The 25,243-nt window shown below is 39.0% G+C and overlaps 3 protein-coding genes across 4 annotated transcripts; all 3 read left to right on the top strand.

Moving 5' to 3' along the window:
* The first annotated feature begins 244 nt into the window (after nucleotides 1-244).
* tomm70a (translocase of outer mitochondrial membrane 70 homolog A (S. cerevisiae)) lies at nucleotides 245-8,148 on the top strand. The gene is made up of 12 exons (XM_067513626.1): nucleotides 245-572; nucleotides 1,764-1,937; nucleotides 2,498-2,624; nucleotides 2,721-2,830; nucleotides 2,912-3,060; nucleotides 4,221-4,428; nucleotides 5,004-5,138; nucleotides 5,275-5,382; nucleotides 5,506-5,622; nucleotides 5,749-5,846; nucleotides 5,916-6,038; nucleotides 6,120-8,148. Exons 1-12 carry the CDS (start codon nucleotides 339-341, stop codon nucleotides 6,271-6,273), a joined length of 1,737 nt encoding a protein of 578 aa, XP_067369727.1. The 5' UTR covers nucleotides 245-338; the 3' UTR covers nucleotides 6,274-8,148.
* A 1,107-nt stretch (nucleotides 8,149-9,255) lies between these two features.
* Nucleotides 9,256-18,371, top strand: tbc1d23 (TBC1 domain family, member 23). 2 transcript variants are annotated; one of them, XM_067512131.1, is made up of 19 exons: nucleotides 9,256-9,357; nucleotides 10,463-10,574; nucleotides 11,026-11,131; nucleotides 11,575-11,779; nucleotides 11,861-11,984; nucleotides 12,099-12,223; nucleotides 12,318-12,364; nucleotides 12,692-12,795; nucleotides 12,962-13,084; nucleotides 13,218-13,310; nucleotides 13,400-13,570; nucleotides 13,726-13,768; nucleotides 14,139-14,245; nucleotides 14,360-14,502; nucleotides 14,804-14,848; nucleotides 15,596-15,684; nucleotides 15,798-15,933; nucleotides 16,131-16,325; nucleotides 17,005-18,371. In XM_067512131.1, the coding sequence occupies exons 1-19, from the start codon at nucleotides 9,320-9,322 to the stop codon at nucleotides 17,087-17,089; spliced, it is 2,091 nt and encodes a 696-aa protein (XP_067368232.1). In that variant the 5' UTR covers nucleotides 9,256-9,319; the 3' UTR covers nucleotides 17,090-18,371. The 2 variants fall into 2 exon arrangements, with proteins under 2 accessions (XP_067368232.1, XP_067368233.1); XM_067512132.1 differs by lacking the exon at nucleotides 14,804-14,848.
* Nucleotides 18,372-19,450: 1,079 nt separating this feature from the next.
* nit2 (nitrilase family, member 2) lies at nucleotides 19,451-25,195 on the top strand. The gene is made up of 10 exons (XM_067512139.1): nucleotides 19,451-19,644; nucleotides 19,800-19,918; nucleotides 20,850-20,970; nucleotides 22,042-22,130; nucleotides 22,237-22,330; nucleotides 22,412-22,486; nucleotides 22,567-22,645; nucleotides 23,661-23,759; nucleotides 24,245-24,300; nucleotides 24,731-25,195. The coding sequence occupies exons 1-10, from the start codon at nucleotides 19,617-19,619 to the stop codon at nucleotides 24,829-24,831; spliced, it is 861 nt and encodes a 286-aa protein (XP_067368240.1). The 5' UTR covers nucleotides 19,451-19,616; the 3' UTR covers nucleotides 24,832-25,195.
* The last annotated feature ends 48 nt before the right edge of the window (nucleotides 25,196-25,243 follow it).

Genomic DNA, 25,243 nt, shown 5'->3' with positions numbered 1-25,243 from the left:
AAAAGAAATTTAAATCAGTAAAAAACGTCTACATATCTGCCTGAAATACTTTGAATCTAAAAGACAGTAGCTCCAGATTATGTACTATGTATGTAATTTAGGGCACGTCATACATGAGGCTTCCTCAGTGATTTTAGGTCCACCTTTCAGCTGGTTTGAAAAAACTACAAAATGCTACAGTGAGACTACAATTACGCACGTCCGGTGGATGGCGGCTGGTATCCCATGAGTCCTCGGTACGGCTCTGTGAGGTCACAGAGCACAGGAAGAAGAAGTGGCTCCTGCTCACGCTGCCTGCTGCTGGTGTTAGCTGGCTAGCTACTACGCCGTTGAAGATCATGGCTGCTTCCAAGCCAGTTGAGCCGCAGTCCGGGACGGGACTACCCCGCTGGCAGTTGGCACTGTTAATCGGGACTCCCATAGTGCTGGGAGTCGGGGCGGTTTACCTGTGGAACCGTAAGAGGACGAAGGAAAGGAAAGGGACCGGGGAGCGGAAAACACCTGAAGGTAGCGCCAGTCCCGTGCAGGGCCAGGACGGCGGAGCTCGAGCCAACCGAGAACTCGAGAACATGGTACGTTACCGTAACGGTTTCCTGGAGGCTGCTTTGATGTTAATGTACCGTTCATCACGTTAGCATGATGTGCATCTGTGCACTGCGTTCACACTTTTGAGAAACCGTGTCATTGCCGAAAAGGTACGACGGTCAAGGACACGTACGCTACTGGCGCTGTAAAAGGCAGCTACAGTCACCAGAGCAAAAACCAGGGCGATATGAACCGGCTCATCGCTGCTGGATTAACCGCTCGCTAGCTGTCTCGTTAGCTAAGGCTGTCAGAGAAGCTAGTAAGGTTAGCTAACTTAGCTTTGTTGTAAAACACGCAGCCCCAGAGACTCCCGAAATGACTCGCATGAATCCATGCATAAAACCTGAACGTGCAGCAGATAACTTAACCGGTAAACACACGTGGAAGGCAAGATTATTTTAACGGAATTTCTAGCACAGTTTAGTATCGTTAGGCACAATGTCTGGGAATCCTGGCTGGCATTTTCTCCCCAGAGGCTTTAGATAATATAACAGGAGAGAGAAGGCTGTCTTCTCATTTGTATGTGCAGTATTTGACTAAGTCAACCTTCTTTGGTATGATTGTGCTCTCAGCCAGGACTTTTGTATTCAAATGACTTCAAGATACAGCAAAGGTGCAGTATAACTAGAGAACCAATTTAGCTGCTGTCATTGAGATAATGTCTGGTTCTGGCTGGTTTTGTCCTTATGATGCACATGCTTTATATTTCTAGAAATTATATGTTTATGTATATGATTATATGTATATATTTGTAATGAAATATCTATGTGTAATAGTTTTAGATGTAACTTTGCAAATATGGAGGTTTTGCATATATGGTGTACAGAACTTTACAATCATGCTTATACAAAACAGCCAGGCATGGAGGCGTTAGGTTAATGTAAAATCCTGTAATTACATATTGTTAATATATCAGCACTGTGCAGGCAACTCCGCTCACTGCAGTTATTAAACCACACATTGAAGGCTGTGGATGCTTTAGCAGTTTACCAGTGGGAACTGCACGTTAACATTTGGGGCAAAGATGTTGTAAATGTATTTATTTTTTGTACTTTGCTTAGTGAGTATGATGGTGTTTAGTACTTTACATGTGCTTGTATTTCTTAAATACAAATTGGGTCCTGATCCAGTTCAAAGAGTAAAATCTTTTTTTTTTTTTTTTTTTGTCTCTTATTTAGAGCCCTTTGGATCGAGCTCAAGCAGCAAAAAACAAAGGCAACAAATACTTCAAGGCTGGCAAATATGAGAATGCCATCCAGTGCTACACAGAGGCCATAGCTCTCTGCCCCACAGAAACGAAGGGTGATTTGTCAACGTTTTACCAGAACAGAGCAGCAGCCTACGAACAGCTGGTTAGCAATATCTTCTTTCAGTCTATGCAGAGATGGATGTTAATATCAATAATCCACCTGATTCAATATGATGTATAATAGTTGCACTTTGACATGCCCTTATGAGTGTTGGAGTCTGAGGTAAGTAATGTATTTGTAAGGGTCCAAAAGTAAAAGTATTTTCATCATTAATAATAAGGTATTACTACAGTTCTTTGTTAAATATTGTAACTGTGATAGTCACTGGTAAGCTTTTGCCTGTCAGTTATTATTTTTCACATGTCATGATTACTATGTATTTTTTATTCTTGTTTTGTTAAAAAATTAATCTGACATCATATGTAGTGCCCATGTAATCTGTAACACTGCTACAGTTTGATACAACATAATTCCCCAGTTCTTAAGCATCATTAGGCAATTATGTTTTGAACTGACAAATAAGAATTAAAGCTCTCTATTTATAGGTCTGTATTTATATTCCACCCGTAAACTTTATCTGGGTAGCAGACAGATGCCTTGGACATTTGTATTCAGATCCAGATTTTTCTTTGGAACCTAACTCTATATACCTGTTATTTCAGATGAAGTGGAAAGAAGTGGTACAGGATTGCTCTAAGGCAGTGGAGCTGAATCCACGCTATGTCAAGGCTCTGTTCAGGAGGGCTAAAGCTCTGGAAAAACTGGACAATAAGAAGGAGTGCTTAGAGGGTCAGGACCTTATCTATCCCCTAAAAATGTTGCTTAAGAAGTTTAATGTATGTGACGCATATCAAAAGTTGAATTTGTTCCATGTGTGTCCTTCAGATGTCACAGCAGTGTGTATTCTTGAGGCCTTCCAGAACCAACAGAGCATGCTGTTGGCAGACAAGGTGCTGAAACAGCTGGGAAAAGAGAAGGCCAAAGAGAAGTACAAGGTATTCATCCTCGCTCAGAAACTTGATCTTTATTATATTCCCCCTAAATTATGTTAATGTTCTGTAACCCTTTTTCTGCAGAACCGTGAGCCGATGATGCCTTCTCCTCAGTTCATCAAGTCCTATTTTAGCTCATTTACTGATGACATAATCTCACAACCCCTGCAGAAGGGTGAGAAGAAAGATGAGGACAAGGACAAGGAAGGCGAGGCAGCTGAAGTTACTGAAAGGTCAGAGTTGTTTACTCTGTTTCTGGGTTAGTAGTACATAGGTTTTACTAGTGACAGAGGAGTTGATAATACAGAACACAAGGTGCTGGAATTGTTCTAGTGGACTGCCTTCACTTGATGGCACAGAATTTAAAGTTGTAAGCAAACATATTGAGAGATAATTTGGGGCCATGTAAGGTTTTGAAAAGATTCATGCTTTGAACAGAAAAAACATCTGTCACTAGCAACCAATGTTTTTATTTGCCACAAACCAAGGTTTTTTTTTTTTTCTTTCCTCCCCCCTTTGGGCTTATCCTGTCAGGTCAGGGTCACCACAGCAGATCATTAGTCCACATGTTAATTTGGCACAGTTTTTACACCGGATGCCCTTCATGACGTAACCCTCCCTAGTTTCTACCGGGTAGCACTCCGCTGATAGGGAAGGGCTGTTGGGGGTTCAGTGACTTGCCCAGGGACATTTCAACATGTGGTTGGAAGAAGAGTGGCGCGAACGGCCACTCTACCAACTGAGCCACTGCCGCCCCTTTAAAATTCAACTAGGCTGAACTTGCAAAGGAAATTATGAGTGTCCAAGTATGAGTAATGATTATAGGTCATGCCCTTCAGATTTATAAAATATTAAGTGTACATAAAAATTGTGGACCCTGGGCTTGATGGAAGTGAACAATACACAAGTATGACTTGTGTAATATCTACAAAAACATTATTGAAGGTCAGATATTATTTGAGGTAAATACAGTTGTTGACACTTGACAATAATAAATTTTAAACTCAACAGGAATGTGTCCACCATAAGTCCTATGTTAATCCCCTAGTCTCCTTTTCAGGATAATTTCAATTTCAGAGTCACAGCGGCATAGGAGCAACATTCATCCCTCATCAATTTCAAATATGGTGGCCAAAACATTAGAAACACCTCTTACAAGACACTCCAGTATGACTCCACTACCCGCTTTGACCTCAATAGTAAACAAGGAGAATTGTCACCTTTGACAGTTTCAACCTGAAAACCTTGTAAAAGTGGAATTCATGGCAGAGCCACTGTATTGGATGCATTAAATTGCACAGGTGTACTTAATATTGTGCCTGATCTGTGTATTTATATCGATGTTGTGCAGACAAGCATTTCCTGATGTCTTTTTTTAATTTAACGTCCTTAGTTCTGGTTACCTGAAAGCAAAGCAGTACATGGAGGAGGAGAACTATGACAAAATCATCAGCGAGTGCACTAAGGAGATTGATTCAGGTGGTCGATACACTGCAGAGGCCCTGCTGCTGCGTGCTACTTTCTACTTGCTGATTGGAAATGCTACTGCTGCTCAACCTGATTTGGACCGGGTAATCAACCTGCAGGATGCCAATGTGAAGGTACAGGGTATTTTTATATACATTTTTTGCACTTACAAGTGAGATGCAAAGCAACCAAAAAAATCTGAGTCAGGGAGAAGTCATTGAAAACACAACATTGTATGCTGCTGTTGAGTTGACCACTTTGTGGAGAAATGTCAAAAGTAGAATTTTGAAAATGTAGTTGAAGACTACATGTTCAAGGGTCTACAAGAAATTGAAGAAGAAAGGTCTATAATAGTGTTTATTTAATAAATACTACTACATTGTGAGCTATTAATTGAGATTATCAAAGCAATTTAATCTCTGTTGGTTAAATAATATGCCTGTAAGGAACTTTATTTATTATATACTTTAATTCATTACAATGCTAACTTTGCAGTTGTCTATTTTAAGGTTCAGTTTTATTTCCAGACAATCCTCCTAACTTTGAGAAATACAATTAATCACTAAAATAGGCTAAAGTTTAATCCATGGCATTTTCTAATAACTGATCTAAATATTTTTGTGTGTGTGTGTATATATAGAATACAAAAAACACACTTTTACAGCTACATCCTTATAGGCCCTCTCTTTGTATAATTTATTATTTGCAGCTGCGAGCTAATGCTTTGATCAAGCGTGGAAGCATGTACATGCAGCAGCAGCAGCCTCTGCTCTCTACACAAGACTTCAACATGGCGGCAGACATTGACACACGCAACCCTGATGTGTATCACCACAGAGGTCAGGTAGGGGGTTTAATAGTATTCTTCAACACCTTTCTATTGTGTCAATGTTTTCGGTGTCTCAGAATCTATTTACAATAGAGGTGGTCATGAGATGCTGTACATGTTAGAACTCATAAGTATCTGGGTTTTCACTCAGCTGAAGATCCTGTTGGACCAGGTGGACGAGGCGGTGGGGGACTTTGATGAGTGCATCCTGCTGAGGCCTGACTCAGCTCTGGCCCAGGCACAGAAATGCTTTGCTCTTGTAAGGAATCAACTACCTCGCTGATAAATATATGGAATTTCATCCTTTTTAATACTTGCACATGCAACAGCGGCTGTTACAAATACAGATCAGCTGGTAAGTTTGCTTGCTCTTCCTCTTCAGTACAGACAAGCGTATACCGGAAACAACCCGGCACAAGTACAGACAGCCATTGACGGCTTTGAGGACGTTATAAGGAGGTTTCCAAAGTGTGCTGAGGGCTATGCTCTGTATGCTCAGGTATCAAATAATACAAAACAAGATGGATCTGTTGATGATCATTTACTTGGTGCTCATTTGATATTGTCCCCAGCCCATTATACAATGTTGGTTGTTTAAACAAAAATCACTTTGTGCTCTTTTCAGGCTTTGACTGATCAGCAGCAGTTTGGAAAAGCTGATGATATGTACGACAAGTGTATTGAACTGGAACCAGATAATGCTACCACATATGTCCACAAGGGGTAGGTTTTTCTCTCCTTTTAAGCAGCTGTATTTTTTTAACAGTTAGTAACTACTCAAAATATATCCAGATTGTTACAGCTTCAGTGGAAACAAGACCTCGACTTGGGTTTAGAGCTCATCAGTAAGGCAATTGAGATTGACAACAAATGTGACTTTGCCTATGAAACTATGGGAACCATTGAAGTTCAAAGGTGAGATTAACAATTTAAATCATACCGCACATTATAGGTCCTTCCAAAGCACATGAAATAACCAGAGCATTTTCTTTTTAGGGGCAACCTTGACAAGGCAATAGAAATGTTCAACAAGGCCATTAACCTAGCCAAGTCAGAGATGGAGATGGCCCATTTGTACTCATTATGTGATGCAGCATACGCCCAGACAGAAGTGGCCAGGAAATATGGGCTGAAGCCTCCAACACTGTAACGTCTCTGCCAACTGATTGCCAATCTCAGTCTTTATTGCTGAAGCTAGCTGTGTTTAACTGTATGATTTACTTCGATTTGTAAAAAAAAAAAAAAGGGGGGGGGGAGAGAGAGTGTACTGGATTATAGAAGAGCCCTGAATATATACCATGTTTACATCACACTAATGGGGTTTGTTATGGAAACGAAGGATTTCTATTTACAATCGAAGTGAAGCTGGGATCTGGGCCTCTGAGATAATTCTGGGATGTCAGGTTGGGGTGGTCTGAGCGGCATCAGGGTGGGAGTCTTAACTAACCCAGCCCTTTTCTGATACTTAATTCATCCCAAACATAATTGTAAACCTTTTTATTGGTCAGAATAAGGAGAAAGAATTTGTTGTCTCAAGAGAACAACATACATGAATGAGCATGTATTCCACTACTAGTCAGTATGTATAATGTATGGAAATTACAATGTGCGCTGTCTGTCGAACTAATTACTGACTTAAAGGCTTTTGTGACTTTTAAATCTAAAGAAAATATTGTGACAGCTTTATTTAGTTCTAACGGACTGTTCACCTGTTAATTTATGCTGATCTACAGTGTTTTTGACCAGCTACTTCCATATTGTGACACATAACCAGTTCTGAATGCAAGATTAAAATTATTGTCAAATGTGTAATGTCTGTGTTTGTAAAGTTGGAATTGATTTATAGATAAAGGGCAAAGAGGTTAGTTTAAGCTGTTGAAGTGTTTTCTTTGTTTTTAATAATGGGGTTGCTTATTTTTTTTTTACACTTTGTGCAGCATGTTCACTTTATAAAAAATGTAAATGCAATGCTTGTGCTGTATTGAACATTAGGAAGACCCTAACTATAAGATGCTCTGGGCACACCTGATTAGAAAACCCAAAATATATATTTTTTCCCTTGAAAATGTTCATTTTTGAATTGCCTTTAGTGTCAAGTAATTGGATATTCAGTAGTTTTTCCTATCTAACTTATGTAGAAATATGGTTTATTCTCTGATTTAATGAGAAATGTGCATTCTAAATGCAACATTTGGTTTCATCTTTCGACAGACCATAACTCCCTAAAGGATGCCTTCACTAATTTTGAACTTGCTTTTTTGGTTCTAGTTTAAGTTGTACGTGTACATAAATGCCATTAAACTTCCCTTTGACTTCCCTGTATCAAAGTCTCTCTTAGCAGAAAAAGTCATCCAGATGACATCACTTGGAGGAACTTTCAGTTGAGATTTTATCGTCGATTTTATCGTCTTGTATAATAATAATGGTCAACCTGCTTAATGATAAAAACCTTTTCGGTTGATCTCATCTGGAGGAGTTTAGCTAGAAGTCAGAGTTTAAAAGCATTAATCTACATTTACACACTAAACTAAAGTTGAAAATTGGTGGTTGCCCTTCTAAGTATTATTTTTCTCTTTTTGAAATCATTCTCATGACCACAGCCTTACATGCATCCCTGAGAATCTCTTGGTACAGTGCATGATTTGGTTCTCAAGTAGCATCTTTTCTCTGTAAAAAATCAAATTTGGCCACCAGCGCTGAATGTTTGTGTGGCATTTTCAATTACAAAGCTGACTTCACGTGCCCCTCTTCTGACACTCCTATCTATCAGCAGCAATGGCTATATTTCACTGATTCTGTCGATAGTAAAAGAACCAAATCATCCATTTCCCCCTGCAGCTGGTGAGGACTACTTCTCAATTCAAAAAGTTTGACTCAGTCATGCTGAAAAAGATCGGATGTTGACGTTAGATATCCACTAAAATTTGGCCGTTTGATAGAAATTACACTGAGGTTTTTCATCAGTGGAATGTATGGTGACCAAAGTGAAAGAAAATGAATCCTAATAAACTTTAACTTGAATTAATTTTACCTCTGCAAGTTTTTTCTAACCTATGTGGGTAACACTGTATTCAGCAGCTCTATTCTTTATTTTTTTTACTCTGGCTATTTTTCAGTTTGAATCTTTAAAACAAATCTTTGTGGCAAAGTGCTTAAGTTTCATCCTGCAACAGACCTCATAGAACTGACTTGATGAAAAAACTGAATAAACCACAGAGTAGCACTTGCTCTGTTTTATACAGTACCTTGAAAGTCAAGATAATATAGACATATTGATGCTGCCACCTACAGTTAAACAAGAGCTGCTTCAAATGCACTATTTGTGCCAGCTGCATGTCATTAGAATATGACTTGTCTGTTAAAATCATTTATAATATAAGAAATGAATCACTTAGCTCCTGAGTGGGTGTTTAATATTAACTGAAACACAGAGTAATGCTTGTGGCTTTGACATGTCAATTGGATGCTTTTAGATTTTGCTTTCATTTCTTTTCCAAGCTTGGTTTTTGTACATAACACATTGTGACATGTCAAACTAAGGAAAACAGATATCTAGTAAAACAATAACAATTGATTTCGAGTTTGATTTAGTTTCAGGCTTCTTCACTCTGCATGGATGTAGGAAAACATCAGTCACCATTATATTAGTAACACCTGTGCGTTTCCTACAAAGAAAAATCTCTGCTGTGCAAACCGCCTGATGGTGGCCCTGAATGATCCATCCAAAAATATAGTTTCAATATTTAAAGACTCAAAGACAACCTGCACTGATAGTTCTAACTGGGTTTTTCGATGTCTGAACCAAATAGTTATACTATGCAAATTTAAAATGTATTATTAGCTCTAAAACATATAACTCTGAAAAATATCTAATTTTTTCAAGCAGAGAATTATCAATTAGTGGCAAGAGAAAAGGATTTGTCCATGGTTTAACTATATACTTTCTTTGCAATAAAAAAGTCTACATTTTATTCGGTTCCCTTAAAGCTTAATCATTAATTGGCAAACAATAAAAACTTGAAGTTTTTAGTTAAATTATACCTGCTGTATCAAGCGGCAAAGCTTCAGGTGTTGATATGTTAAACGTTTGGAAAAAGACGCCTCATCAGACAATCTCAGCTGACCATTAATCAATGACAGCGTTGCGACACACCGGGCGTGTTGACGGCATTTGACGTGTCTCCGTCAACACAACAATGGCGGATGCCGCGGAGGAAGCTCTTCAGGGCAGCTGGTAGGACAATATAGTGTCTGACGAACATTGTAAGACACGTTTTGTCGATTGTCAGGCAGTCGTGTCGGCTTAATTTTAATCCTTTTTAAGTAAGGGAATTAAAGATAAGTTTTCGTAGTTGATCTGGTCTCCCGACGGTGGATGCTGGTCCAAAACCTATTTGGTACCGTTACTGCTCGGCAGCTAGCCAGCTAATGTTAATTAGCCAAGTTACTTCTGATAAATGAGAAACTCATTCATTTTAGTTGGGCACACTGACTCAAGCCGGTTTTGAGAAAGGTCTGTCAAAGTAAAGTTATATATATGGTCATCATTTTCTCTCTCACGTTGTCAAGTTTATAGGCTAAGCTTACTAGCTAGCAAGCTAACAACTAGATAGAAATCCGATTTTTCTCGATTACTAACATTAGTTCCCCTCAACCGGGTTAAATTGTGGTTGTAATCTCAAACCCGATCTGTCCTCCTGTAATCCCATCTGCTGCTGCATTCTAATGTAATCATATTACACGATTCAAGTGACCTATTGGACTTGTCAGAAAGTATTTGGCTTGTCAAAAGCTAGCAGCGTTACAAAAGCCGGGCAACGTTTAGATTTCGTATAATCATAAAACCATTTCCGTATCTTTATATTTCATCATATCAACCTGCCATGGGAATCATCTTTTATCAAACGGATGTTAAGCGCGTTTTATCTAAAATATATATGTTTGAATTTACAAAACTATAATAAGATAGATCTCTTTTTTAATTCAATTCAGCAACTTTTAGTTCATCTATAGTCATTTATAGATTAACTATCTTTAATACTTACTGTTATTACACAGCAAATAGCAGGAAGATATCAAGTTATTATCTCATCTCTCATTTACACTACTTGTTATCTCAGCTCTAAATTGCCAAAGTGTAGTTTTCATAGTGTAAGGGAATATGACTGCAAACAAGTTATCACACTGAAATATTATGAAAGGTAAATGTTTCCACATTGCCTAGCATTTTGCGTGATGGCTTCTTAACATAAGGGCCAAGGCATTTCACACACAACACAAGATATTGTGTCTTTTTGACATGGTAATGACAAACTGTTGTGATACCTTTGTTTCGTCAGGGACCAGGATCTAGCTGAGGCTCTGGACTCTGGCGGTTCTGACATGGAGATGGAGAGAGGCATCATTCAGGTCCAGGAAGAATCTGCTCAGCATAAGGCCAAGATGTGGAAGGTGAGCAGAGGAGGGCAACATGACCCAGTTTACTCTTACTAAAAAAGACAGGAAAGGTTATTTGACTAAGACTTTAGTTTGAAACATGTAGTTGTAAATGGCAGATTATCACCAACATTGTAAGGTGTCTAACAGTTGGTAATGTTTCTATATTGGACTTCATATGGCGAAAAGATAGTTATTACTTATGTCAGGGAAATGTCAGTAATCTGGAAAGACCAGCATCTCATGCTTAAATGGATGCATCTCATCTTTCATGACACACCCACATGTTTGCTTTTGTTTGAAACCACATACCTACAGCATATTTTATGAAGCGTTTCAAGAATTCATGTAAGGTTGTATTGACACCTCTACAGTTCTTTTAGTATATACAAACTTAATAATTAGTCTAGTTAATAATGTGGGGGGGACAAAAAGCCTCTTAAAGACTTGCTGTTTGTTTTGGCAGATCGCTCTAAATGTTTCCGGAAAAGGAGACAGCTTGTCTCCCTGGGATGGTGTTCTTGATTTGCCAGAACAGATGCTCATTCACAACCGCTGTCAACAGCTGATTGGTGAGTGAATGCATATGTCTCTAATTCCTGGGTTCTGTGCCAGTCTTCGGAATGGCTGTAATGAGAAAGTCAAGTTAAGGTAGAGGACACCAGCGCACACACCTGTCAGCAGCAGGAGAGAAGAAAAATGGAAAAACTTGTTATGTTTCTTTTGGGTTTCGCTTTCTTGAACTCTTCCAGTATGAAAAAAAGATTTCTAGGAGGTCAGCTGAAAAAAAAAAAAAAAAAAAAGTGATTAATTTTTTTTCTTTTTCTTCCTTACTGATAAGTAGACAACAATATCAAATGCAAATTAAAATAGAAAGCCTCTGAGAATGATCCCCCCTACACTGGAAGCGCTCTTTCTTCATTACTTGCTTTTTTGGATGTATATGGACACATTTCTCCTCAAGATAACCTATGAAAACACGAGTAACACTCAGTGCTTTGGTCACCATGTTTAGACCAGCTGGGAGTGTCAGAGGATGAAAGGAGTGACATGGTGTCTGATGTCGAGTCAGTCATCACTTTCTACTGCAAGTCCCGCAACATCACCTTTACCCCAGAATTGAGCTGGCCACACCTCCTCAAGCCACTTCTGGCACTTCACCTTCCACGCAGTGACCTCTACAACTGCTTCTACGCTGTCATGAACAAATACATCCCCAGGTGAGCCATCCCAACACTATTGTTCTTTTAATTATACATTTATCAAAGGTTTGCTCGTAATGCAAAATATGTCCATTTCAGGGACTGTGTGCCAAGCGGCCGACCCTTCCACCTGTACAGACTACTGCTGCAGTATCATGAGCCAGAGCTCTGCTCCTTCTTGGATACCAAAAAGATCACACCTGACTCCTACGCCATCAACTGGGTTTGTATATTTTCCTTCACATTTATGACACGTGTTATCGGTTGTTGATTTCGGCAGGTAATGGGCATGCGGACAGGTTTTAAATAATGCCTCTGTGTTCATCTTTCTCTGTAGCTGGGAAGTCTGTTTTCCAGCCACTGCCTTCCTGATGTTACCCAGATTTTGTGGGACTCCTACCTCCAGCAGGCAGACCCTTTCCTCATCTTCTTCCTCATGCTTGTCATCCTTGTCAATGCCAAGTATGCTGTTGCTGGTAGATGCTTATGTGAAATTTGATAATGTTACGAGACCTTAGATGTATATTTGATTTGTTTTTGTTTGATTCCCCCGCAGAGAGACCATTCTTTCACAAGAAGGTGGCAGCAAAGAGGACATCATCAGTAAGTTCAGCTTTCTGCCTTCCTATTTATACATTGCTTGGTATATTGTTCAAAAAGTATGGATGAGGATTATGGCCAATAACAAAAAATCTGACTTTCTTTCTCACAGTTTTGACTTTAAACTGAAATCTGACTCTAATTTGAAAATGCTCTCTTTTCTTAATATTCTCTCTTTGAACTTATAATCTGACTAAGTTTAATGTTGTAATTCTTATTTTTAAATTCAGTATCCTGAGGGGGGGAAAAAAGCCACTTATGTTTTTTTTATAGTCCCTCTAATCTACTTCCATAACTGAGACTGAGTCATTTTTTTCTTTTCTTCTACAGAGATGTTGGAAGCATTTCCTTCCCTCCTGGAGTCTGAGGACATTGAAGATTTGTTTTCTCTGGCTCAGTATTACCAGAGCAAAACCCCTTTGTCACTGAGAAAGGTAAGCCTCTACATACAATAAAGAATCTTGTTTGATACACAGAGAGTAATACTCGGTAGATCCAAGGCTGTGATGAGGAGGATAACAAAGAGATGAAGAATGCTGCACAAAGGAACTCATTGTTTAAAAGCTATTTGTTTTGTTTCTGCCCTTTTTTTTTTTTTAGATGAATCAGAATCTGTTTGGTAGCAGCCTGGTGGCCCTAAAAGAGGAGGACATTGACCTGAGTCAGGCGCTGTGTCTCCCTGTGTCTGTCCCTGAAATCCTGCAGGCCAACCAGCTGCAGCAGGTCAGTAACACTCTCCTGTTGCATTTAACTAAAGAAACCAAGAGAATGATTAACATTTTGCCCATTAGCCATGTGAGAATCAGGAAAACAAAAGCATTGAGTAACATGACTTAAAGTGGATTTGGCTTTTTAGGATGGCGTACGTTTCTTTGTGGTGGATTGTCGGCCTGCTGAGCAGTACAATGCTGGGCACCTGTCCACAGCCTTCCACCTGGACTCTGACCTGGTGAGAAATTGGCATTTTTTTTGTTAAAATGTAAATGGAGAACACAAATGTATATGAACTCAAAGCTGAAACATTGTTTTCTCCCACAGATGCTGCAGAATCCTTCTGAGTTTGCTCTCTCTGTAAAATCCTTGTTGGAGTCACAGAAGCAGTCATTAGAGTCGGGCTCCATCGCCAGCGGAGAACACTTGTGCTTCATGGGCAGCGGGAGGGAGGAGGAAGACATGTACATGAACATGGTGTTGGCCCATTTCCTGCAGGTGAAGAATGGAAAGTGATAGTCAGGAAGCTAGCTGGAATAACACTGTGTCAGCATTTATAATTCCTGTTAGGCAACACTAATTGTTACATAATGTACTTCCCAATTTGTGTCCTTTTTGCTTACTTTTTACTTGTGTGTGTGCTTCTGTTGCAGAAAAACAAAGAATATGTCAGCATTGCTAAGGGAGGTTTTATGGGTAAGTAGATGAGAACATTGAGACACCAGGGACCCAGATACACACAGTACAGCTCTTTTTCAAGTACAACTTTCTCGAAAAAGAGAAAGTATCCCATTTAACTTATTAAATTTAAGTTGATTTATAGATGTGTCATGGATTTACATTTTTAAGTTTGCTGTGAAGACTAAAAACATTATTACTAGATTAAATTCCCTTTTATGTCTGTCCATCACTTGACCTTAACTTTACGGATTCTCCCATTCTTCCTTTATATATACCAGTTTATAGTGTGGGGGAAATGGTGTAGGCATGTTTTTTTTTGCATTCACATTGTGTCTGGCCCATAGTTAATTGTTAATTTTGACAAACGAGTGTGTGTGATTTGTAGCACTCCAGAAGCATCTGGTAGACATGAACATAGAGGGCCTGGACTCTTCATATGTCCACTGGATCGTCAGCACATCCGGATCTCACAGCAGCCTCAGCTCCGCTGATGTAAGTGGCCAGAGATTTCCAAAAGACAGTTGGGTTTAATATGAACATCAGCACTGACAAACTGTGCTCCATGTTTGACATTTCTATGTCCTTTTTCCTTCTTTGACAATACAGGGAGAGTCTCTAAGCAGCCCTGGAGACGGCAAAGGGGTCAAGTCTTTGGTCAACAAGATGACATTTGCTCTCAGGTCCAAGTCAGTGAATGTAAAGGAGAAGATGATCAGCTTTATCGAGAATACCTCCACCCCTGTAGACAGGTGAGGACTCAATTCCTTTTTCCTTCCTGTGTGGAACCCAAGCTGCAACACACTCTTTACATCTTTTTTGTGTTCAGTGTGAACAAGCTGCACGCCTGCTCAAAGTGTGACGTATCTAGCTAGTTAAAATGTTTCGGACAAAACAACAGCTACTCTTTTGAAATGAGTTAAAATACCTACAGAGACTGAATTATTAGTTCAGAGAACTGTGGTCTTTTGGCAACTATAACTGACATCTACTTTAGCACTTTGCTGTTTTTTAATTTAAGTTCACCAAACCTTTTGCCTTATTCCATGCTAGAATATCTTTCAATCTGCCCTGGCCAGAGAAGGTGGTTCCAGATCGGTAAGAGCACGCTGACCTTGAGCTGTTTGTCACCAGCATGCCCACTGGCTGTAGACCCACACCAGTCTCGGGGACTGTAGGAGACCTAGTCTGTGTCACATTAACGCATGCTTAATACTAGCAACTCTACCTGCACAGCTCACTCATAAAGTAACGCAATCCCATACGGTATAGACAGGGTGTTTACGAGATGTTTAAGATCTGTCTCCATGCTTTTACTAACATTTAGCACTACTGTTGGAGCTGCTGTGCCCCTACAGGAAGTACTGAGTCATTTTTACCATTTACAGCTCTCTTTTTAGTCTAAAAATGGAGATGTTTTAGAGGGAACCTCCGCTTCATGCTGTTTGTTTGGTATGCACCTAACACTGTCTTTCCATTTCATTATTGTTCTTTTAGATGATAGCCAGGGCTGTGAATCCACCACACCAAAAGACAAAACAATACAAAAAAAAACCCTCTGATTTCCTGCACATAGCCCTGAATATCATACAGCTGTTAATCTTTAACTCCTGGTATCCAGTAGAAATGTCTAATTTAACCACTTTCCTTGTATTTAACAGCACCACCTGTGGCAGTAGTCGGTTAGGGATTTTTGCTGCAGCCTTGAGATATTCATGCCATTGCTATTTGTGTGCAACCTTGTCCTATTTAATGTGACTTTACATCACAGGCACTGATGTTTCTTCTTATCTTTCACTTCGTACTTATGTGAGCCTCTAGTTATCTCGGTTTTCCCATCTCTAGGCATGTGAGCAGCAGCGATCGTGTCGGCAAACCTTACCGGGGGGTTAAGCCTGTGTTCAGTATTGGCGATGAAGAGGAGTATGACACTGGTAAAGGCATACTAACCCCCCCCAAACTTTAAAAACTTTTAAAACATTGAAGTAATGTGAGGCATTTTATTTTGAATAGCTAAATATTAACCTTTATCTAATGTCCGTCACAGATGAGATTGACAGCTCTTCCATGTCAGACGATGACAGGAAGGAGATCGTCAACATTCAGACCTGGATAAACAAGCCAGATGTAAAGCATCAAATTCCATGTAATGAGGTGAAAGAAACTGGTCACATGTTCCCAAGGTGAGTAGAATGCCTGCTCCAAGGACTTTACTAACTTTAAAAAAAAAAAAAATTCTCATGTGACCAATCCACCCCCTGGCTGCTTCAGGTGCTGACTCAAACGTGACTAAAAGAAAAAGGAAACACTGCAGTAACTCTGGAATCTTTGAATCCTGAGACTCATTCTGCTTTTTTTGTTTGTTTTTTTATGTTTCCAGTCACTTGTTGATCACAGCAACTCACATGTACTGCCTGAGGGAGATCGCCTCACGGAAAGGCTTTGCCTACATCCAGTCAAGACAAGCACTGAACTCTGTGGTAAAGATCACATCCAAAAAGAAGCACCCAGAACTGATTACATTCAAGTTTGGCAGCAACAACTCAGCTGGAATGGAGATCTCAGCAGTTGAGAGGTGCTTATCTCCAGTAGTATTTTTGAATTTCAACTGTCAGAAACAATCCTAGCTTAGTGGGATTTTAAAGAAGTGATGAAATACACTGTATGGTTTTTATTTTTTTTGTTTTGTTTTTTGTTTTTAAAGTAAGAAATTTGAAGATTTCTGCCTTAAAACAGCAAAACAAGTTACGTGATGATTTGATATAACATGTTATCATCATTAAGAGTTGGATGAATGTTAGTTAGATGGGAAGTTTGATACCACTCATACTTGCATACACTAAATATGAAGCTAGAGCCTAACTTTGCTTGGCACAAAATCTGAAAACTGAAAGAATGCCCCTAACAACCACTCTAAAACTCGCTCATTAACACATTTTATGTCATTTGTTTACACTAATAGAACTAATAACAATTTGTGGTTTATTGGGATCTACTGTAACTGTACTTTAGCAAACGATAGGCGTTTCGGTCTTGATAAGCTAATCGGCTGCTGGCTGACGATGTCAAATTAATTGTAATGACACGAGTGTGATCGATTTTCTTATCCAACTCAGCAAATACATTTTATTCCAAAATGTTAAACATATTCATTTAACACACAGTGTTCTCCCCCCAAAAATCTATGGCACATAAAAGTCATTTTGACTACTACTTACTCAAAGCTCATGTTTTCTTCCACTGCCTCTTCTCAGATATTTGATACCCAACGCAGGCGACGCCACCAAAGTCATCAAGCAACAGATCATGAAAGTCTTAGATGCTCTGGAGAGCTCTTAAGGGAAAGCGAGGTGGGTGGTGATGGGGGATCATGACAGCCAGCCATGACACAAACTGTAAGAAGAGTCGCCATCTGCCAACAGTGAAATCTTCTCCCACTCTCCTTCAGCTGTCCTTCCTCGTGAACACATCCAGTGCAGTGCTGACTGTAAAGCCCTGTGGGTCTGTGTTGGGGACATGGGGGCACACCGCTGACTGCAGACCAGTGGGACAGGCTGTGTGTGTTGAAATACTTAGGTGCTCCACGGTCATTATCTTACACTAATTTAAAATATATTATAGTTTGTGTTTCTTTACTGTTGCTAAAACACGGGATTTCATTACGGTGCAATTCCACTTTGGTGATTTCCCCTTTGGCCTTAACGTAGCGTACTGACCGACCAGTGGCAAACCTGTTCAATCATTACATGACTGACCGTGTCCTTTGGCTTAAGAATCTCAACTCTGACCAATTTGTTTTGTAGTGAACAGTACTTCACTTTCTGGATTCACTTTTCAGTTGTGTTGAGAGTATTTAATGATCGTTGTTCTCGTGAGGAAGTGAGCATGAGCCAGCAAACCTAAAGATGCACATCCCCGAAAGAAGTCAGTGCTGGCACATGAGACGGATTTATTACCACAACAGCTGTTTTTGATAACCTTTTTTTTCCAACAAGCAGCCTTACATAGAAATTATTTGAGGGTGTTTTATAAATATGTCATGTATATATTGTGTAAACTGCTCTATATCAGCACAGATCTTTACAATGTGATTTTGAAAGCATATCCTGATCGTTAGAATATGCAGTGAAACCTAAACATGCTTCTTAACAGGCTCGTGTGGTTTTGAAGTTTCCCTCCTTTCAAGAGTAAGACCTAAGCCTTTTACAGATTTTCTGGGAGATAATTTACTGTCTGCTTTTACATTGAATAATGAATGAACCTCATCTCATAGCAGTTTGATGTAGCTCTCAGAAAGCACTGATCACCGCTCCTCTGGACTAAATCCGTGTTCCAACAAGAGATTCAGTGATTGTTGTTATTAAGAGTGTGAGCGCTCCAGTATTTTTCCCATCCCCTTCAAAGTCGGTATGGGAATGATTTAGTAATGAAGTACAATGAAAAAGAATAGGTGGTTTTGTTAGCATGTGTGCAGATATTACTGTGGCTAAAGCAACATCGTGCGAGTTTCACTGAGGGAAAAGATGAATGTGTTAAGGACTGTGCTTTGCACCTTTTAAGCACAGTGTTTTAATATGAGGAAAATGTGTGTAATGTTAAAAAAAAAAAAAAAAAAGGAAAATCCTTACGTTTTGAAATTGGTTTGTGTTTATCTTTGTATTAAGTCATAACTAAGCAGCTTTAGCGTGCTTGCCGCTGTTGCCTTTGGCCTCATGCCTGTGATGCGTGATATTAGCACCAGTACTGGCAACATATCACAGTATATTCTTCTCTAATATGAAACTCCATTACAGACATTTCCTCACTCTGCAGTTGCTTAAATATTCATTTGCATTGAAATTGTGTTCGCAGCCTGGATTTAAACACTCTAAATGTTAATTCCAATTGATCCTATAGTCCAGAAAGGTTTATTAGTCACCACGAGTAAAGCATAAGGCATGTTTAAAATATGGGTTAAAAAAACTTGGATTGAAGACACAAATCTGGGCTTTCTTCACTCCAGTCTTTCCTACCATTCCTGTGTAACCCATGCATTGTGTTGTAATTTTGTGATATTTTTCAGTATTGACTGGACCTCCCTGATTGGGAGTTTGTAACATTAGTGGCAAAGGATGTCAACCACTAGTCGAAAATGCAAGTGTAATTTGCACCTTACTGTACTGCTATTATTTTCTAAACATTTCTGTTTTTAATAAATGGAGATTATTCAGCTGCATCCGTGGAATTATAGTCATTGTTTAGCAAAAAACTTTGGAAAGTTGGATTAACCTTTTCCCCATGTTGGATAATTATTTTCAAAGAATACAAAGTCCTTATGTCTGAGTGTTGCAAACACGTCACACATTGGAACAGGAACATCAAGCTTTCTGCGTTTCCCTGGTTTACTACAAATTGAAATATTATTATTATTAGGGTCACAAATTAAAAATGTTAATCCCATTAATATAAATGCAAACGGTATATTTACGAAATGCACGTGTTTATAATGGCTTCACGCTGCGCGGATTTGGCAGCTTGTTAATTTTTAATGTTAATTTTTGACGAGAGCAATTTTCCTCGTAACCAATGAGAAAAGAGGAACGCATCCACCGCTGTGACGTCACGTTAGCACTATTCTTCAAACTAAAGGTCTGGACTTAACGCAAGCTGTCAAAGAATCATTTTAAATAACAAAACCAATCAACATACACCACAAACGTCAGATAGTGTTGTTGTTTGTGGGCGTACTTTTATTTTACTGGACCTCGCTGAAGCGGTGTTAGAGCTATAGATTTAGTAACGACTTATTTTGAAACAGCCACCCGGAATAACATGCTGCGTCTGCTCTGGACTGTGAAGTTAAACAGGAGAACTCTGCACAGGCTTCATGTCCACTTTAGTGAAAGCAATGTCCCGTAAGTACAAAGTTGTTTTATATTTCTATATGCTGTAGCTCTACAAATGCTGTAGCCAAGTAATATGCTAAAGCACTCAAGTGCATTTACATTTAGTGTGATAATAGCGATTTCAGTGAAAAGTTGTTAATACATTAAAGGTTTCATGCGTTCAGAGTTTCGTCTGGCTGTCGTCCAGCTGCACGTGACGAGCGTGAAGGCGGACAACCTGAGCAGGGCCCGGAGGCTGGTGAAGGAGGCTGCAGGTCAAGGCAGCAAAGTGGTGCTACTGCCGGTGAGGAGAAGTAGCTAATGTGGCGACAGTCCCGGGAGGAAACAGCCAACAGTGGGCGCTACAGCATGTGGTTTCTGTCAAACAGGCAACAATTGCAGCCAGAATAATGAGGAAAACATTGCCTTTAATATCCAGATGCTGTTAGTTAAACCCAATCTCAATGAAAAAAAAAAATTAAATTACATACAGACCACAGGAAAACAGAAATATCTTGCGGACACAAACTGATACCTATACTTGCTGCTTGTCAATTTAGTTTTTTAAATATTATAATATTACACTATTATATTATAATGGTGATGTTCATATTACGAGCGCTTGCATAGTGTCCCATTAGAACCTCTATTGAGGTTTCTGTATTTCTCCATGGTGTGTTGTCATAACTGAATGTGGTTTGTTAACGCGCTTCTAATTTTCCTTATTTCTTCATTTCTTTCTCATGTGGTTGCATTTTCCCCCCAAATTGCTTATGTTTACTTAAGTTGCAGTGTGCTAAGGTCTCCTGTAAAAGTAAACAATTTGTAGACTTATTTTATTATTAAATTGAAATATAATTCTTATTTTTCTTCTTAACTATTTTATTATTTGATAGCAAGCTCCCTAGGTTGTCTCATTGGGAAAAGCAGCTCAGTTTTAAAATGTGGAGATTTTCATTTGCAGTTTTATTTTTATTCTTTATTTTCAAGTCCAACATTAAAGAGCATGGTTCCAAAAGACAAACCCCCACTAAGCTGGCTTTGTTGCATCTACAGAACCAGGAACTGGGCCTTGCTGTACTAATATTATTTTACTAATTATTTATTACTGTGCCACTCACACAGCCCAGACTCTCTGATGCACTTTTATCAATGCAGAACACACAACAGGGTAATAAACAGGGACCAAAATTCAAACTGACAGTCTCGCTCTCTTTCACCTGTCATTAACACAGGAATGTTTCAATTCTCCATATGGAACCAGCTTCTTCTCTGCGTATGCCGAGAGGATCCCAGGAGAATCCACCCAGATGTTGTCAGAGGCAGCAAAGGAGAACAAGGTTTTTCTGGTGGGAGGTAAGGAGGCATCTGTGGCTATACTGACCTATATACTGGTGGTTTTTGTCTACGGTAAATTTACATATGAATGTTTATGATATTCCCACTGAATACTGAAACCAGTAGGCCTTCTAAATATTATATATAGCACATTTGTTAATTGTAGCGAATGTTACATCATGCCAGCCACTGTTGCCTTCTTTCAGAATTCGAACACCTCACAGTGGGTTCTGGTGTTAATTACCTCAGAGTTAATTGTTAACATGCTGTCTAAACTAACAGCAGAGTTAAAATTTCCAAACAATTCAAAAAGTGTTTTTTTACTGTCTGGCAGTCTTTGACTGCTATGCCACAATTCTTTCATCTATAAATTAATTTAGTTCACTCAAAATTAGTAGCAGCAATTAAACAAATAAGCCTATCTTTGGTGATTGTATGATGTTAATGTATCCACAGAACAGCTTCTTCCCACATCTAATTCACTTAGCTTTAATGTCTAAGCCATGTTAGGCCTTCCTCACAACAGACTTACTGCAGGTAAAGCACAGGTGTAACTTATATCATTAATGGATTGACAGTAGAGGTAGGAAACATTCCCGTGGACAAGACTCGTGAGCATTGATGCCATCAAGGTGGTTGTGTCGATACCGAATGTAGAACATGGTACCTGGTGTGGGACACAGGCGTCATCTTGGTGTCAGCTTGTGATGTGTGGTCTATTAACCTGTCCCTGCTGCAAAAGTTAGAATGGGTTAACTGCATCTCTGTTTTTTGGCTGAAAATTTGTTTAAATTGTTAGAATTGAATGGAGATTGGAAGAGATGACAAAGAAGAAAAGATGCCCTACCTGGAGAATTTCAATCGCAACAACACAATAAAAATTAAAAACAGGAAACTCCACTCACAAAGGACATTATATCCACAACAAGGCCATTTCCAGTAAATGTAATTTTTGGCTGATGTGAGTTTTTCCTGCTTGTTTGGTTTTCTGGCAGTTTGGTTTTCACAGTTGTAATTACATACAATCAACAGCTCCATTGTGATGCAAGAGCGATGTCAGTAGTATACTAATTACTTATCGTTCACCAGGGTCCATACCTGAAGAGGATGGTGGGAAGCTGTATAACACCTGTACAGTGTTTGGGCCGGATGGAGACCTGATTCTCAAACACAGAAAGGTATGTGTGCATCGGGCAGGGTATATAAATACTTAGTGACCTTATAGAGACTGTAGCAGCAACATCAAAGGGTTTCTCTACATTTTTCAATGTTGTCCTATTTAAGATTCATCTTTTCGACATCGACGTTCCAGGAAAAATCCGCTTTCAGGAATCAGAGACGCTGAGCCCTGGCAATAGTTTGTCGGTGTTTGAAACACGTGAGTAACGTCTCCTGAAGCCTGCTTTGTTCCTTAACGCTGAGTGAACGTAATCTATTCTTGTTGTATTTCCACCTGCAGCGTTCTGCAAAGTGGGTGTGGGGATTTGCTACGACATGAGGTTTGCAGAGCTGGCGCAGCTTTACAGCAGGAGAGGTAAGTGATGAAAGCGGTTTATATGGCACTTTTAGTGGTGTGTAGTATTGTTGATGATCGGGTTGTCATTATGTCCTCAGGCTGTCAACTGCTTGTCTACCCCGGAGCCTTCAACATGACCACTGGTCCATCCCACTGGGAGCTCTTACAGAGGGGGAGGTCAGGCTTAGACTCCCCATCACAATCCAAAATCAATTTAGTGAAATTACAGTTGAAGGGCAACTTCACCAATTTTCTTTGCCGACTTCCCTATTTTAAAATATTTCTCTTCTTCTGGCTGAAAATTGCCTCCAGATGACATCATCCGGAGGATTTTTTTTTACATCTTTAGGACTTCAGATAATATCATATGGGGAAGCTCTGGAAAAGCAGCTTGACCACGATCACAACCTCCATAGTGTAAGCAACGAGATGACAGAATATTCACTAAAAGTTCCTCCAAGTGATGTCATCTGGAGGCATTTTTCAGACAAGTGTAGGAAAGTCAGAGAGAAGTTTAAAAGCATTATTGTATATTTACACCCTAAACTAAAGCCATGGGGAGCAAGTTGAAAAAATGGTGAAGTTGGCCTTTAACATCTGCTTAAGAAAATGCATCTCCCAGAAAGATTAGCTTATGTCATTCTCAAGGCATCAAAACAGTGTTAAATTCTGGAGTGAGTACATCTGACAACATGAAAAATACTCGGAGCAAAGACAATATAATTTCGGGGACGAGGAAATAGATCCAAGTCTGCAACCACAACTAAAGTTTATGTAATATGTCAGATGTATTTTTGATATCACTTTACTTATTTCTTACTTTAGATTTGTTTTTGTGTGTTTACAGATGCAATAAATATAGAAGTGTGATTATATTGCCCAGGATGCCTTTGATGTGGGCTGAGTTTTCAGTGACTACAGGCATAAATAACTAAGCAGAACTATAGCTTTAGTGAATGTTTTAAAATCCAAAATGACATTTGTATTATATTTGTAATACAATAGTAATATTTGGATATATAGTTAAAAAACACATGCAATTATAGATTATATTTGCAGTAATATACAGTAGCTACTGTATTAGGTTCAACAGTCATCTGCATCGTAGCAGCAGCAACATTAAATGTTTAACACATTGTCAGGCTGCATTTACTGTAGTTTGTCGGTAACTGTGTTGTTGTGTCACATGCAGGGCTGTTGATAACCAAGTGTATGTGGCCACGGCATCTCCTGCCAGAGATGAGACTGCGTCTTATGTCGCCTGGGGTCATAGCACTGTTGTAAACCCATGGTACGAGACTGAAACATGTTGCCTTCTGTGATATTTGGGATTGTGTAATGTGCAGGCAAAAAAAAGAAGTCAAGTCTGAACAGGAGATCCAAGAATGTGATGTGTATGTGAAGGACTATAAGGAATGAAGGATTATAAGTAATTATTAAGAGAACATTAACATTTGACTGTTGTCTCAATATTTATGTCCTGTTGGTTCATTTAGTTCAATTTGTAAAATCTTAAATTACAAAGTAAGTACATCTGTTGTACATGCACAAAGTAACAATAATGTCCATTGAAATATTTACTGAATTATAAGTATAAAGTGGCAGAATCTCACAACTGTCGTAGTCGAAGAAATGTATTTGGTGCTAATCTACGGCTAAAAAATTGTAATGTGTCTAGTTTTCCCATAATTACCAACTATTACTGTATATAAAACGGATCATTTTAAGTGTTGAATGTTGCAGATATGTGATTTTTTTTTCAATCTGTTATTGTAGGGGAGAAGTCATATCTAAAGCTGGACCAGAAGAGGCTGTGATTTATGCTGATATAGGTGAGACTCTGTTGATTAGAGGTCACACATGGAGGCAGACTAAACCAATGTACAAACAACAGCTTTCATCTATAATGCAATGATGCAGTCCTGTCACTTAGTTTCTATGAAGGTGAAACTGATGACAGAGGGTGATACCTGATGATCACCTGTTCACCTTAGATCAAACTATGACGTTTAGAGCAATGATGCATGTCGGCACATGGGGAGAGAGTCATTTCACCATGAGACAAAGTATTCTAATTTAATTTTTTATGACTGAAGATTCTCTTTTATCTATTAAGGTTAGGAAGAACACACTTAGTCTAAAGATAATTCATGCAGAGTAGTTTGGATAGCATTATATAGCTGTTACTGTTTTAGTGTCCACATTCTGGATATATTTTAAATGTACATTAAACCTATTTATCTGTGCATCACCTGTACCCAGATCTGCAGTATTTGGCTGACATCAGACAGCAGATCCCAATCACAAGTCAGCGCCGTGATGACCTCTACACAGTGACATCCGTGCAGGAAGGATCACGTTGAAGGGTTTGACTTCAAGAAATAAATCGCGAAGGTAAAACGCAAACTATTGGTCAGACCTGCGGTGGAAACGCAACAGTCTTGGTCCTCTCTGTTTGAACTGTGGAAACGAGCTAAAACGTATGTGATTTGACATGATTTGATTTGATTTCTCAACAAAACTGTCTGATGACAGTCTGACAGTTTTGTTGAGCAATCAAGTCATTTATCAGACTGTTGTCTAATTTTTTCTTTTTACATTTTGTTCAGGAAAAAAATGGAACAGAAATGAGTCTTTGTAAAGTCACTATCACTTGAATAATTCTCAGTAAAACTATAAACATATAGTTTATATTTATAAACTATATATAAATAATAAAATATGATTATCTTGAATATTAAAAACTAATACTTTGGTCTTTCATCCAATTTGCTT

Source organism: Channa argus, chromosome 8, assembly GCF_033026475.1.
Source record: "Channa argus isolate prfri chromosome 8, Channa argus male v1.0, whole genome shotgun sequence".
In the NCBI taxonomy this organism is placed as follows: Eukaryota; Metazoa; Chordata; class Actinopteri; order Anabantiformes; family Channidae; genus Channa; species Channa argus.
The sequence above is the reverse complement of the archived record's forward strand: the minus strand, read 5'-3'. Positions and strand labels throughout refer to the sequence as shown.

What these genes read in the sequence shown, in the direction of transcription:
- tbc1d23 (XM_067512131.1), top strand. Translation starts at nt 9,320, where the DNA reads ATGGCGGATGCCGCGGAGGAAGCTCTTCAGGGCAGCTG. An exon ending in CCGCTGTCAACAGCTGATTG is followed by an intron (nt 11,132 to 11,574) that starts GTGAGTGAATGC and finishes CACCATGTTTAG; the next exon opens with ACCAGCTGGGAGTGTCAGAG. An exon ending in CAGCAAAGAGGACATCATCA is followed by an intron (nt 12,365 to 12,691) that starts GTAAGTTCAGCT and finishes TTTCTTCTACAG; the next exon opens with AGATGTTGGAAGCATTTCCT.
- nit2 (XM_067512139.1), top strand. Translation starts at nt 19,617, where the DNA reads ATGTCCACTTTAGTGAAAGCAATGTCCC. An exon ending in TTTAGTGAAAGCAATGTCCC is followed by an intron (nt 19,645 to 19,799) that starts GTAAGTACAAAG and finishes TCATGCGTTCAG; the next exon opens with AGTTTCGTCTGGCTGTCGTC. An exon ending in TGATTCTCAAACACAGAAAG is followed by an intron (nt 22,131 to 22,236) that starts GTATGTGTGCAT and finishes GTCCTATTTAAG; the next exon opens with ATTCATCTTTTCGACATCGA.
- tomm70a (XM_067513626.1), top strand. Translation starts at nt 339, where the DNA reads ATGGCTGCTTCCAAGCCAGTTGAGCCGCAGTCCGGGACGGGACTACCC. An exon ending in CAGCAGCCTACGAACAGCTG is followed by an intron (nt 1,938 to 2,497) that starts GTTAGCAATATC and finishes CTGTTATTTCAG; the next exon opens with ATGAAGTGGAAAGAAGTGGT. An exon ending in GCAGCTGAAGTTACTGAAAG is followed by an intron (nt 3,061 to 4,220) that starts GTCAGAGTTGTT and finishes TAACGTCCTTAG; the next exon opens with TTCTGGTTACCTGAAAGCAA.